The 14251-nt window shown below is 48.4% G+C and overlaps 1 protein-coding gene and 1 long non-coding RNA gene across 3 annotated transcripts; both read right to left on the reverse strand.

Annotated features, from left to right (window-relative positions):
* Positions 1 to 1160: 1160 nt before the first annotated feature.
* Positions 1161 to 2325, reverse strand: LOC115897504. Of its 2 annotated transcripts, XR_004057300.1 has the most exons (3): positions 2229 to 2325; positions 1976 to 2045; positions 1161 to 1727 (listed from the first exon to the last, which is right to left on the reverse strand). It is a non-coding gene; the product is annotated as an uncharacterized LOC115897504 (long non-coding RNA). The 2 variants fall into 2 exon arrangements; XR_004057299.1 differs by having other exon boundaries at positions 1976 to 2320.
* A 10094-nt stretch (positions 2326 to 12419) lies between these two features.
* On the reverse strand, positions 12420 to 13995 carry LOC115897457. The gene is made up of 2 exons (XM_030930057.1): positions 13959 to 13995; positions 12420 to 13685 (listed from the first exon to the last, which is right to left on the reverse strand). The coding sequence occupies exons 1-2, from the start codon at positions 13993 to 13995 to the stop codon at positions 13033 to 13035; spliced, it is 690 nt and encodes a 229-aa protein (XP_030785917.1). The 3' UTR covers positions 12420 to 13032.
* Between the last annotated feature and the right edge of the window lie 256 nt (positions 13996 to 14251).

The raw sequence follows: 14251 nt of genomic DNA on the forward strand, positions 1-14251 counted from the left end.
TGAATCATGGGATCTCCTTGGAGACGCAGGCACTAAGCATCAGATCTGAACACAGAAGCTGGACCAGTTTGTTAAGCAGGGTGGGGCAGAGGCTGCTAGTTGCCTATCCAGTATCCAGTCTCCTCTTTTTCCTTAGTCACATAACCCAGATTTTAATCTGGGTGGCAATATGCTCAGCTGAAAGACTACACTTGGAAGCCACATTTGCAGCCTGAGGGCCAGTAAGATATAAGCAGTTGTTGGGTAGTCTTCTGTGGACTCCTAAAGATGTATAGACTACTGACACACTCCTTTTTCTCCTTCTCCTTTCCTCCCATGCCTTTCTGGAACAGGGAGATTAACGTGATGATTGGAGCTCTAGCTGCCACATTGGACCATGAAGTTATCTGGTTTTTTTTTTAATTAATTGTTAGTTTTACTTCAATCGTTTTTGGGGTACAGGTGGTTTTTGATTACATGGATAGGTTCTTTAGTGGTGATTTCTGAGATTTTAGTGCACCTGTCAACCGACCAGTGTACACTGTACCCGATATGTAGTCTCTCATCCCTTACCCTCTCCCACCTTCCCCCACACCGAGTCCTCAAAGTCCATATGTCATTCTTTTTTTTTTTTTTTTTTGAGACGGAGTCTCGGTCTGTCACCCACGCTGGAGTGCAGTGGCCGGATCTCAGCTCACTGCAAACTCCGCCTCCCGGGTTTACGCCATTCTCCTGCCTCAGCCTCCCGAGTAGCTGGGACTACAGGCGCCCGCCACCTCGCCCGGCTAGTTTTTTGTATTTTTTTAGTAGAGACGGGGTTTCACCGTGTTAGCCAGGATGGTCTCGATCTCCTGACCTCGTGATCCGCCCGCCTCGGCCTCCCAAAGTGCTGGGATTACAGGCTTGAGCCACCGCGCCCGGCCCATATGTCATTCTTATACCTTTGCATCCTCATAGCTTATGACATGATCTTGAAGACGAAAACCGTATACTAAGGATAGCAGGACGAAAAGATAGAACTTTGATGACGCTGTAGCTCCCATACCAGCCAGACTCCAGCCTTCTTTTATATGAGAGAGAAATAAGCTTCTATTTTGTTGAAAACACTCTTACTTCTTCATTCACCCAGGACATCACAAGCTTAGGGATCTCGGAAAGGCTTTGACAGAGGAGTGAAAAACTGGCGTGTTTTGGTTTGTTTATTTGTTTCAGTTAAATAAACTGTAAGATAAAGGTGATTTAAAATGACAAAATATAGTCTCTGAGCTCAGTCATAAAAAGGAATCAAGGGATTATGTAATTGCATCATGTGTTTATTTGGTCTAAACAAAAAAGAGCTTTATTCTCTCATGTAAGTGAGAAGTGCAGAAGTCACGTGAGCTTCAGGTAAGGCCTCATGTACAGCTGGTCGAGTCAATGAAGACCCAGTGTCTTTCTGTCTCTTCTTAGTCTACCATGGTGGCGGCTTTATTCTTGGGCTGTCTTGCCAGATGATCACAAGATGGCTGCCGGACACCACCTGAGTTATGGATGTCCTCATTCACGTTTCCTCAGAGAAAGGAAATTTCTTTCCCAGAAGCCCCTGGCAAAGTCACCTTGCATTGGCCTGCTTTGGGTCACTATCCCTAAGCCAATCTCTGGGGCTAGGATGATGGCGATCACTGGTTGGCTTAAACCTCCCAAGGTCTACCCAGAGAATTGTGACTACGTGAATCCCTGCCAACAACATGGCTGGGAAGTATGGGACCCTGTTAGGAAAGAGAAAAGAAGAAAAATGCCTGTGGGGAGGCCACGCTATGCTCTATGTTTTTCCTGGTCATCCTCACCAGGTAATGTTATTTAAAGGACTTTAATTTTTTAAAAGGCAAATTGCTCCCAAAAGGTCTATTGCTCTCAAATTTCATTTTCAGTAGCCTGAAACCCAGTATTAGGCTTACTGGTTTGCAGTAAGGCGTGGGATTTCCTGAAAAACCTTTGCTTCACTCATTCAACTTACCTCATTCATTAATTCCTCGGTAGACATTTCTTGGGTGCTGGTTATGTGTCGTACACTCTGCAGGTCTTGTCTGAGAGGATAAACACATCATAAGCCATTAGGATCGGTGGCACTAGCCCACAGGGCACTCGTACTCTTCATGAAGGTCAGAAAGCAAGTAGGAGGGCACGGGAAATAGGACAGGTAAGTTTTGATCGTGAGGAGGGAAGAGGCCTAGGAGTTGGGCATAGGGTGACGCCCAGAGAGACTGCACCTGCATGAGTCCCTCAGCGAGGACCGGGGGTGGGCTCTTGGTTCTTTGAACCTCAGAAAGGGAGACTGCTGTGAGGGCTGCATTTGGGGACTTGAAGCGGTGCCTGTTTTGCTGTCTTACCAGGGCAGGCTTTGTAATTGGGGTTTCCGGTCCCTCAGTTAGGAAGTCTCTGGGGGAAAGATGACTAGAGTCTGTGGTTCTTGATTTGGGCTTTCAGAGGATTTGGGGGTCAGATGCTAGGAAATGAGAGTGAAATATCTGAAACTTCCGGGAAGAATCTTCCCCAGTCCAGCTTGTCTGCTGCTCTCCTGATGCTGGAACAGCTTCTCGGGAGTTTTCCATTTTTCATGGCACAATTCTTTCTCCTGCAAGCATAAGAGAATAAGAGCTTCATAACCCAAATAGTTCACAGCGTGGTATTCGCCTCTATTTAAAATCATCTCCCACTGGGTTCAATTAACAATGTACATGTCAAATTATGTCACACCCATTACTTGCTCTAATTTGGTCAGGCTGGGTCAGGCAGTCCCTGAACTGAGGGAGCTGTTAACCTCCCAGCAGACAGTCACGGCTGCTGTGCCTACACTGCCCTTGGCCTTGGCTGTGTCAGGGCAGAACACTGTACTGGGAAAGTACCAGGCAGTGCTGCAGGAAAGGTCAAGTTCATGATGATGGTGACCAGTCATCAACCCCTTTACTGGAACTTTGCTTCTAGAGATGACTATGTGGGTTGAATCGTGGCTCTGTCATTTAGCAGCTGTGTGATCTTGGGCACGTTAACTTTTCTGAGCCTCATTTTCCACATCTGTAAAATGAGACTATTATAACACTTCACTTATATTTACACTTTTAATTATATTGATATTTATTTCACTAGGGTTGTGGTGAGGATTAAATGCCATAATGCATGTAAAGTGTTTCGCATAATGCCTGGCACTTAGCAATAACTCAATACCAGCTATTTAGTAGTAGTATTTAATTTTTAAAAAATCTTGGCCGGGCACGGTGGCTCATGCCTGTAATCCCAGCACTTTGGGAGGCCAAAGTGGGCGGATCACAAGGTCAGGAGATTGAGACCATCCTGGCTAACACAGTGAAAACCCACCTCTACTAAAAATAGAAAAATTAGCCAAGCATGATGGCGAGCGCCTGTAGTTCCAGGTACTGGGGAGGCTGAGGCAGGAGAATGGCGTGAACCTGGGAGGCGGAGCTTGCAGTGAGCCGAGATAGCGCTGCTGCACTCCAGCCTGGGCGACAGAGCCAGACTCCATCTCAAAGAAAAAAAAAAAAAGAAAAATCTTGTTTGGTCCCTCAAAACTGGGATTCCGTCTGAGATCACATTCAGGAAATATTTCATCAGCCCTCAAGAAACTGGGAGAAGACAGGCAGTCTTTCCTGGAATGGGTAGAGGGGAGCCGAAGGATCTGCAATGGTACCTAGACATCAGGATTATTAATATGTGTGCCAAGAGCAACCTTGACTTTAAGAATACCTCTGTGGCCGGGCGCGGTGGCTCACGCTTGTAATCCCAGCACTTTGGGAGGCCGAGGCAGGTGGATCACGAGGTCAGGAGATGGAGACCATCCTGGTTAACACGGGGAAACCCTGTCTCTACTAAAAATACAAAAAATTAGCTGGGCATGGTGGCAGGCGCCTGTAGTCCCAGCTACTCGGGAGGCTGAGGCAAGAGAATGGCGTCAACCCAGGAGGCGGAGCTTGCAGTGAGCTGAGATAGTGCCACTGCACTCCAGCCTGGGCTAAAGAGTGAGACTCCGTCTCAAAAAAAAAAAAAAAAAGAATACCTGTGTGGGCACAGAAAGTTTCTTTTCCTGCCTTGGGGTTTCACAGGTCAATCAATCTGTGTGGTCAGTCTCTTTGTGGTCAATCTGCAGAGCCCCAAGGAAGAAGGTAGAAGGGTGCTGGCCACTCTTTCCATTTTAAATAGAGGTAAACTGAGGCACAGAGAAGTCTCCACACACATGTACAGTACTTTTCATCTCCTCTCAAAAAACAAGGGAAACTGCAGTAATTGTAGAGCTACAAGCAGAATCTCTTGCCCAGAGAGACTTGAGACTGAGGCCAATATTGGGGAAAATTACCTTAGTTTACAAGCACAAAGACTACGCTTCTTACCCTCTCTCCACATCCAGAAATCTCTGGGGTACATCAGCAGCCTCCTTTATGATACATCCAGGAGACAGAGAGTGTGTTGTAGAAAAAGCCCTGGGTTGTAGTCAAGAAACTTGTACTGTAATCCCAGTCCCTGGAAATGTCACTGAACCTAGTACTGTATTTGAGAAACTGAATGGAAAGGTTTGGACTATATCAGTGGTTCCCAAACCTGGATGCTCATCAGAATCCATGTGTGTGCATATGTGCATATGTGTGTGTGTGTGTGTGTGTTGGGGCAGGGGTAGCTGGAGCCTAGGAATCTGTATTTTGTTTTTTGCTTGTTTTTTGAGACAGAGTCTCACTCTGTCACCCAGGCTGGAGTGCAGTGGTACAATCTCAGCTCACTGCAACCTCCGCCTCCCAGGTTCAAGTGATTCTCCCACCTCAGCCTCCCAAGTAGCTGGGATTATAGGCGTGAGCCACCACGCCTGGCCGGAATCTGTACTTTGGAAGTGTTTAGAAGATTCTCAAGAGCAGTCACTGTTGGGGACCCTGGAACAGATGCTTTCTAGAGTGCCTTGCTGGGCTCTAACATTTTCTGACTCCAAAGCCTCTTTTAGCACATCCCACACAATTCAGTCCAAAGGCAATGTTAGCCCTCACAGTCAGCTCCCGTGAGCGAATCAGTGTGTGATCCCACATGCGTGGGGCTGTCTGTGCGCTCGGGCCCTGGGTCCTGTCTGTTTCTCGGCTAATTTGACACTGAAGCCTGCATCTTGGGCTCACCTGGGGCCAGTGGTGTCTGGACCCTGACTTGCTCCAGAGGGTCTGGGGCCTTCTTGCCATTGTGCTGTGGTCTAGAACACCAGCTGCACCTGCTCTGAGTCCAAGAGCAGATTAGGAATCCTGACCAGCCTCCCCCGCACCCTTGAGGCCAGCATCCTTCACAGGAGTTTTGAATTCACAAAAATGTGTCTCCAGCTGTCTCAGAGTTATGAAAAGTCTCTGTGTTAATAAGGAGCTGTGGAACGCCAGGGCTAAAGCTGTCTTTAACTCTTCTTTCAAAACATTCAATCCTGACATTCTTTGGCTTAGTAAATGGGGAGGAGGCTTTTGCGTTTGTGTGGGGGCGAAGGAAGGAATAAACTGTGGCTCCTAGGGCTGACTTCTGTCCAGGAAACACGGGTCTAGACATCCTCTGAGTGGCAGAGAGAACAGGAGAGTGGGGCTCTGTGGTGGGAGTGACACAGTGGCCCCTTGCCTGCAGGACACTCCAAGCAAGTGGGGTGGGGCTGCATGGGTGAGTGTAGGGGTGCAGTGAGCAGAGGAGAGGGTGCTGTGTGCTCACCCACCGTGTGCTCTTACCCACTGCTGTTGTGTAGGAACACAGTCTAGTGTTGCCAAACACAGTGAAACTTGTGATTCTTGGAAGAAATCAGGAATCTCAATTTTACCTGAATTTTCCCAATTTTAAAATGACGGCACATTTAATTTTTACAATTCCTTAGGCTGGGCATGGTGGCTCATGCCTGTAATCCCAATACTGGGAGGCTGAGATGAGAGGATCACTTGAGACCAGCAGTTCAAGACCAGGCTGGGCAACATAGCAAAACCCCAACTCAGTTTTAAAAAAACAAAAACATAACAAAAAAATTCCTTAGACCAAGCAAATTGCACCTTCAGGCTATAGTCTGGGTAGAGTCCTGGCCGCAGGACTGGTCTGGGTGTGCTCTAATATTCTGCCCCCAAATAGGCAGAACCCCAAAGGAGGTTCTTACGTCTTAAGAGCCTCAATCCACTTGGTGGATTTAGGATAAATTATACTTGGTGACGTCCGTTGTTGGAGGGAGAAGGAAGGCTCTGGCTCTCTAAAGCCTTAGGAAACCACTTTCTCTGCTGCTGTATAACAGCCTACTACAGCGCTATGGATCAGCAGTCCTCACCTCCTTCTCCCTCTGCCTGTCCACTGCTCCCAATAAGCCCTGATGACAGAGGGCTCAGATGGTGCCAGCAGAGCCCTCTCCCTGGCTCTCCTCAGGAGTGTAGCCAGGCTACAAGCTCTCACACTGTCTCCTTTCCCATTCTAGAAACAAATTTAAACCCAAGTAACAGAGAGGTACCCTGTAACACCAATCACTTTGAGCTACAATTTAGTTTTTAAAGGTAAATAATTTTTTTGAGACATGGTCTTGCTGTGTTGCCCAGGCTGGAGCACAGTGGTGCGATCATGGCTCACCACAGTCTCTACCTCCCGGGCTCAAGGGATCTTCTCACCTCAGCCTCCAGAGCAGGTGGGACTATTGGCATGAGCCACCATGTCCAGTTAATTTTTGTATTTTTTGTAGAGACAGGGTTTTACTGTGTTGCCCATGCTGCTCTTGAACTCCTGGGCTCAAACGATCCACCCTCCTTAGCCTCCCAAAGTGCTGACATTACAGGCATGAGCCACTGTGCCTGCCAGGCCAAAGATAAATAATGTATGTACTCTGATACTATATCAGAAACTATTTGTGACACATGTCACAGCAGATGAGTGGTGACAATGGAATTTCTATATAGGAAACTCTTGCGAGTGGCATTTTGTTTGGGAGCAAGAAATGGCTAAAGGACTTTATGTAAAGCTACATCGTATATTTGTTGTATATTAAACTCTTTTGATATAAATTGCACTTTTTTCTTTTTCTTTTTTTTGTGAGACAGAGTCTTACTCTATCACCCAGGCTGGAGTTCAGTGGTGCGATCTCGGCTCACTGCAACCTCTGTCTCCTGGGTTCAATCAATTATCCTGCCTCAGCCTCCTGACTAGCTGGGACTATAGGTCTGCACCTCCACACCTGGCTAATTTTTGTATTTTTAGTAGAGACAGGTTTTCACCACGTTGGCCAAGCTGGTCTCGAACTCCTGAGCTCAGGTGATCCGCCTGCCTCAGCCTCCCAAAGTGCTGGGATTATAGGTGTGAACACTAAGCCCAGCCTAAATTGCACTTCTATTTTAAAAACAAAGTTGTGATGGCTAATTGTATGTGTCAACCTGACTGGCCTCAGGTGCCCAGGTAACACCTTGTTTCTGGGTGTGTCTTGGAGGACGTTTCCAGATGGAATCAGCGTTTGTATGGGTGGACACAGTAAAGTTGCTTGCCTTCCCCAATGTGAGTGGGCATCACCCAATCCTTTGAGGGCCTAAATAAAACAAAAGGTAGAGGAAGGAGGAATTTACCCCTTTTTTCCGGCCTCACTGCTTGACCTGGGACATTTTATGTGGTGAGCCATGATCGCAGCATTGAACTCCAGTCCTCCACTGAGATCTCATCCATCCGCTCTCCTGGTTCCCAGGCTTTCCAACTTGGGTTGTATTATATCACTAGTTTTCCTGGGTTTCCAGTTGGCAGATGGCAGATCACAGGACTTCTCGACCTCTATGACCCCAGAAGCCAATTCCTCATAATAAATTTCCTTTTATTTACATACACACACCACACAGACACACACACACACACACACACACACACACACACACACACACACCCCTACCTCCTACTAGTTCTGTTTCTCCAAAGAACCCCAATAAACAAAGAAAACCTCCAGGAGCCACGCCTTGACACTGCCCCTCTGACTGGTCAGGACACATGGAAGGATATGAAGGTATGTAGAGACCCGCTTTGTTCCAGATGGGGAGGAAAATGGTCAGAATGAAGTCCCAGAACAACCCAGGGAAAGTGTAGACCCTACTGCTCAGGCAAAAATTCAATGTTGAGGGTGAAAATTTTCAGCCTGGTTCGTGAAAGTGTCCTGGACCAGGAAGATGCATTCTCACCACCACGCTGGGCCATTCTGGATAAAACCAAACCTGCTTCTTGGCAAAGGTCGGTGGTAATGTCAGTACCGTCTCAGACACCTGCCCGTGGATGCCTTCTGCCAGGCAGCCAGATGGCTCATTACGACCCACATGTAGCCCTCTAGGCTGGGTGCCCTGGCTTGGTGACAGCAGATGGCCTGGGGGGCAGGGGCTTGGTCTTATTGCTCAGAGTGTTCCCAGAGACCGTCTTGGGATTAGCAAACTCAGGGGACACTAAGGAAGATTTCCTTAGACCTGGGTGGACCCAACTTAGAGTTTACTTCTACGTAACTTCTAAACTTGAGAAAATTAGAATAAAATGAAGTATACTTATTACTTGCCAGGAAGTGGTTGAATTCTTGCTGTTACCATAATGCTACTATTTGGTATTATTTCAAGTAAGTAATCAGAGGGTTTCAATATTCAAAAATAAATAAATAATGGCTAGGTGTGGTGGTTCATGCCTGTAATCCCGGCATTTTGGGAGGCCAAGGTGGGCAGATCACGAGGTGAGGAGATCGAGACTATCCTGGCTAACACAGCGAAACCCCATCTCTACTAAAAATGCAAAAACTAGCTGGGCGTGGTGGCACGCGCCTATTATCGCAGCTACTCAGGAGGCTGAGGCAGAAGACTCACTTGAACCCAGGAGGCAGAGGTTGCAGTGAGCTGAGATCACGCCACTGCACTCCAGCCTAGGCGATAGAGCAAGACTCTGTCTCAAAAATAAAATGAAATGAAATAAAATAAAATAAAAATAAATAAATATACAAGAAAACCACTGACCCTTCACTAAATTGGTAGTTGTCATCACACTTAATCACTGCCTTGCCGGCATATCATTCCCTTCTGGAAAACCCATCAGCAGCAGCTGGCAGGAACTCGCACTGTTCTTAAATTTATCTGTTAATAGATGGTTTGACTGCAACTTTTCTTAACTTTTAAGCAGTAGCAATTCAACACTGAAAAGGAATGTGATGTTTATTGCTGTTTTCCCCCAGGAACAAAGAAATCTGGTAGGACACACACAGGTACAGCATAGAGCTGCTTTCGGAGTTATGCATCATGATTTTTTAGGTTGGAGTGTGTTTGGATGAGGAGGGACAAGAAAGCTCCTTCTGCAGGGGAGGTGGTCCCCACTGCAGCTTCATCTGTCCCTAGGCCACCTCCCTGCAGCCACCCCAGGCGGTTGTGCGGTTGTGCTCGGCGTCATGTCCTGGCTGCTTTCCTCTGAGTCACAGGACTCACCACAGCACTTCTTCCTCCACCTCCTTCAGGTCTGGCCAGCCAGGAAGTCACAACCACAGATAAGAGGTTCTGTGCTGAGCATCTTCATTGGCCCCCAAGTGAGGCCAGAGGCAGATGGTGATGGGTCTGAGGCTTGGGGCCACTTCACAGGACAATCATCTTTATACTTTTCATTTTGGTTTTAGAACTCTGTGGGATTTCTTTATCTCAAATGCCCTTCTCAGTCTACAGACCTCCTGAAGGCTCATCTGGTTTGCTAGGTATTAGTCTGCTCAATACAGATGACAAGATAGTGGGCGAAACAAGAGGTCTGGTAACGTAAGTTCCTGATGACATGAGATGTACACAGTGTATGTGCAATTTCTCAACACATGTTTGACCTAAACACTTGCAAATACACCATTCTGAGCTGAGAGAGTGACTTTCTTTGTTTTTGTTTTTTTTTAAGCAATGACATTAATCCAACAATCATTGGAGAATGCCTACTATTTTCCAGGTATTCTCACAAGACCACAAGATTCAATGTGAGAGATCCCCCTGCCCTCTAGAGTTTTACAGGTTAATGGAAAGGGGTTTTTACCAAGAAGCGCAAATCCAAATTACTCTTGCTTCTTATGTTAGCAACGTCACACTCAGGAGTAAGCAGCAGCAGCCAAGGGGCACACAGAGCCACAGGCTAAACAGGGTCCACAGCTTCCTGTAATCAAAGGGCTTCAAAGATTTGGAAGACACATTTCTTTTTATTTTTAAAGCAACCACACACCTATTCTGGAATAGTGTACAAAAATCACATAGACCATCCTAACTCCTAACTGAATCCCCTCGTCCACCATCAGAGGACACAGGACAGAGAGAAGGGAGGGGGCAGGGGTGGCCAGAGAGGCGGCTGGAGTGGAGGCGGAGGCACCATGGGAATGTAAACTGCAGGATGCATCCTGAGTCAGTCAGGGTTCAGGGCATTTTTGTGGGTGGTCACTCGGGGCCTAGATTAAAGGCAGAAACACAGAAATGCCTTGGGGGATGTTGTAAACTTCAGCAGCTCTATCTGTTGTTTCAGAAATGAGGGAGAAATATTCACCAGAAGCTTCAGACTGGGAAGAGACAGTCTTTGAAGCAACCCAGGGGCTTCTTAGCTGCAGCGGTGTCTGCTTTGAAGTTCAGTCCACTCTCCCCAGGAAGCCGGGAGGCTCTCAAGTGCTTGCAGCAGAGAAGTTTCATAAAACAGAAAGAGCAGAGAGAGGCACGCTGCGCCCTCCAGCATGGCTGCCTGGCAGGAAGTTTTGCTGAGTAACTTTGGTTTTAGTTGGAAACCTTCTGTCATGTTCCTGTCGGGGCAGGGTGGGGAGTGTGGGCTGCACTGTGGCCGGTGGGTTAGATTTCCTCCTTCTATGCGGTGGACAGGGATGCAGGGTGGGGGCATGAAGCCATGGACAAGTGGAGAACTGACCTTGAGAAGATGGAGAGGTCACCACAGAGGGTTTCCAACTCACGAAAGCATTTGTGCTATGGGGAGGACAAGGGACGCTGGCCTATGGAACAGGCCACCGGAGATTCCAGAGCAGAGCCCTGCCCAGGCCTCCAGACTTGTGGCTTTAATTATCCAGTTAGTCATAGGTTTACTGTCATCCAAGTTTAAGAAGCTTGACTGTGACCCATGTGCAAAAAAAGGTTGTTCAGGCTTTTTTTTTTTTTCTTCTTAAAGCCACTCTGGGCTGCTCAGCAGGCTGAGGCAGGATCCTCAGGGCCCGCCAGCCCTGGAGAAGTGGGGACTGCCTACTTGCACTTTTTTTTCCTTTCTTAGGCACTTTTATCTTGAACACAGAGCCTCAGGCATTGGCCAGTCTGGTTAGTCTGGAAAAACTTAAGAGCCAACAGTTTATTTCTGCTCAGAGGGCAGTTTCACTAGCACAGAGCACGTGGTGAGCAGAGTCCAAATTACAAGGCTGGGGGTGCAGGTGAGGTGCTTCGACCCTGATGGGCGCTGGGTTGCTCACTCAGTTTTACACAGGAAGTGGTAGGGCCCTGTCTCCCCTGGCCCCTGCCCATGCCCCAGGAGAAAGGGGTATGTTTGGGTGGTACCCTCCTGCATGGGCAGAGGCAGGTGATTGTATCGCCGGCCCTGGAGCTCAGTGTGCACAGCTTGGGCTTCCATTTGGAGGAATCTGATCCTTGGACTTGAACACTCTGCTCTTTGTGTTTTGCACAACAGGAGAGTCCTGCTCCTCGCTTAGCTCAGCACAGTGAGTCTCCTGGTTTCAGCTTCCCTCCTGAGCACCTGATGGTTGTTGGTTTACTGTGACTCACTGCCATTATATCTGCCTGGGCTTATGTTTCCAGCATCTCACCAGAGCTGCTGTGACCCATCTCCTGGGCAAAGCCTTCCACACAGAGGCTGCCAGGCCAGCAGGAGAGGAGACCCAATCCATCCATCAGCATTTGAGTAATTCCATCCACACATACTTCTCTTCCAAATACCCGGGCTATTTTCCTTTCCCTGAGCCATGCAAGCCCAAGGCGCCAGCAGGGCTGCGTGCTCTCAGGAGCAGGACACGTCACATCACCTTGAGTGCGCCAGGGGCCCTGCCACAATGATTTCTTTGTGAGGTCATCTTTGCAGCGGTTTCCTGAAGCTCTGGCCTCCGTCCTGGTATCTTCACACATTCTAGGTGTTTCAATTTAGAAAAAACATAAGGGCCTTTTGACTGCTCACTCCTGCACTTCACACTGGGGAGGATACAGAAGTCCCCAGAGAGTGCCCTGGACGACAGAATGTAGTTCAGAGGTATCTAAGGTAGGTTGCACCCAAAACGGTCCTACAAAGAAAGAATTTCGGGGCCAATTAAATTTGAGGATCTGCATAGTCCATCTCTCTTGATGATTCAAAACATATATTTATACATATTAAAGGTTCTGAGAAGTCCTGTAAGGAAATCCCGCTCCACTTTTTAACCCACCATTTCCCAAACTCAGCATGATACTGATATTAGCATGCTACTCTTTTCATATAACACCTACTTATATCTTAAGGAACTAATTGATGTCTTTTGAGATATATTTTAGGAAATGATCTAACAGTGGTTTTCAACCTAAGGAAGCACCTCATTAGAGAGTGCTTGGGCATAGGAGGTGGCATTTTGGGTTGTCACAAAGATGGGGAGGTGCTACTTGCATTTCATACATAGGGGTTGTGAGGGCGGGGGTGGCTAGTGGTTACAGTAATGATGCAATACAGCCCCGTCCCAAGCCGAAGGCGGGGCACTGTCCTGCCCTAAATGCCAACAACTCTCCCCACGCCACTCTCCCACCCCACTGTGAAGCAGTGGTGGGGCCCACGCTCAGCATTGTGTTCCAGGCCCTCTCTGCGGGTTCAAACGCCTCTTGATGTCCTCTTGGTCCCTGCCTCCTTGCTTCCTCTAGTTGGGATGCCTGCACGCTGGAGAGAGTTAGGTCTTTTGTGGCTCTGGTCCCAGTAGGAGATGACAGACACAACCAGAGGGCAGGGTTCCATGGTTCCACGGTTCCATCTACTCTGGAGGTGAAAAAGGAGTGTGTGAAGTGGTCCCTGGGAATAAAGAGAAAGCGCTCATCTTTCTGAAAAACTTTTCATCTCTCAGGGAAAGGGGACCTGAGACAAGCCAAAGAGAAAACTACAGGTGCTCAGCCAACTCCTTGAGAAGGAAAGTGAGGATGGAGGCTGAAGCCCCTTCCATCCTTCCTGGTAACGCAGCGGAGACGCCAACATCCACGATCTGCAACTCAAAGTCAAGGGATTCCGTGTCCCTGCTTGTGTCAACACAGAAAACGCCCATGGCAACGGCCAAGTGCGGCCGTTGTGTTTCACAAAACAGGGGTGGCTCACGGCTGCAGCAGCCCGGGGAGGTGTTGGCCCTGCCTTCGAGAGGCTGGTCCTCAGGGGTGGGTGCAGCTTCGCGGGGCTGGCTCGGCGTCGCGCCGCGGCGGTTTGGGCGGGGGAGCAGCTCCGCAGGGAGGCGCCGCGGGGTGGGCCGCGGAGATAGCGGCAGGGCGGGGCCCCCGGGGGCGCGGGGACGCCCAGCGACCGGATATCAGCCGCCACGCCCGCGTGGGCGGAGAAAAGAGCAATTTGACTTTGGACGGAGAGGAAGGATGCGGGGAGGGAATCCACCACCGGCCCTCCGGCGACTCCCGTCCTGCGCGCAGCAGAGGCAGCGCCGCCCGTGAACACCCCGGCGCCCGGTACGCGCCGAGCCCCGCAGCAGTTCTCCGCACCTCCGGTACAGGTCTCTGCAGCAGTCAGAAGGCTCCTCTCCCAACCCAGGAACGTCTGCAATAAATTGCTTCCATGTGCTGGCTTTCCGCTTCCTCTTTGTCTCTCAGGGTTAATGTGGGAAAAGGGAAGTGGCATATATATATATATATATATATATTTTTTATTTTGAAAATGACCTTTAGGGCAAAGTCCTGCCAAGTGTGTAGTTCAATAGCTCATTTTATAGATGAGGACACCGAGCTCCAGTGAAATCAGATTCCAGGTCACCTGCTGGTGCGCTGCCAAACCAGGTGGAGAACCCTGGTGCCTCCGCTCCTTGGGCATTTTGACTCCAGCATTCATGTCTGTTTTCCCTTCTTTAATACCCACTACAGCAAAAATTTTGTTGCTGTTTCCCTCTGTTAAGAATTATTAAAACTAGGACGAGGGGAAGCAAAAAGTTCTTTCAATATTAAATTAAAGCAATGTCTGACAAGCCCATTTGAGAGTCATTTGGCTATCTAGGGGAAGATAACTTTGACTTACTTTTTACTATAAAATACAGTGCAAACATTCTTAACTCTTAGTCAGGCCAGGAGCC

The sequence above is a fragment of the Rhinopithecus roxellana genome, chromosome 5, assembly GCF_007565055.1.
Source record: "Rhinopithecus roxellana isolate Shanxi Qingling chromosome 5, ASM756505v1, whole genome shotgun sequence".
Lineage (NCBI taxonomy): Eukaryota > Metazoa > Chordata > Mammalia > Primates > Cercopithecidae > Rhinopithecus > Rhinopithecus roxellana.

Bases quoted from the DNA above. Each gene is read 5' to 3' on its own strand.
- LOC115897457 (XM_030930057.1), bottom strand. From the start codon at position 13,995: ATGCCCAAGGAGCGGAGGCACCAGGGTTCTCCACCTG. The intron at 13,686-13,958 runs GTTTGGCAGCGC...TGACTGCTGCAG, and splicing joins GCACCAGGGTTCTCCACCTG to AGACCTGTACCGGAGGTGCG.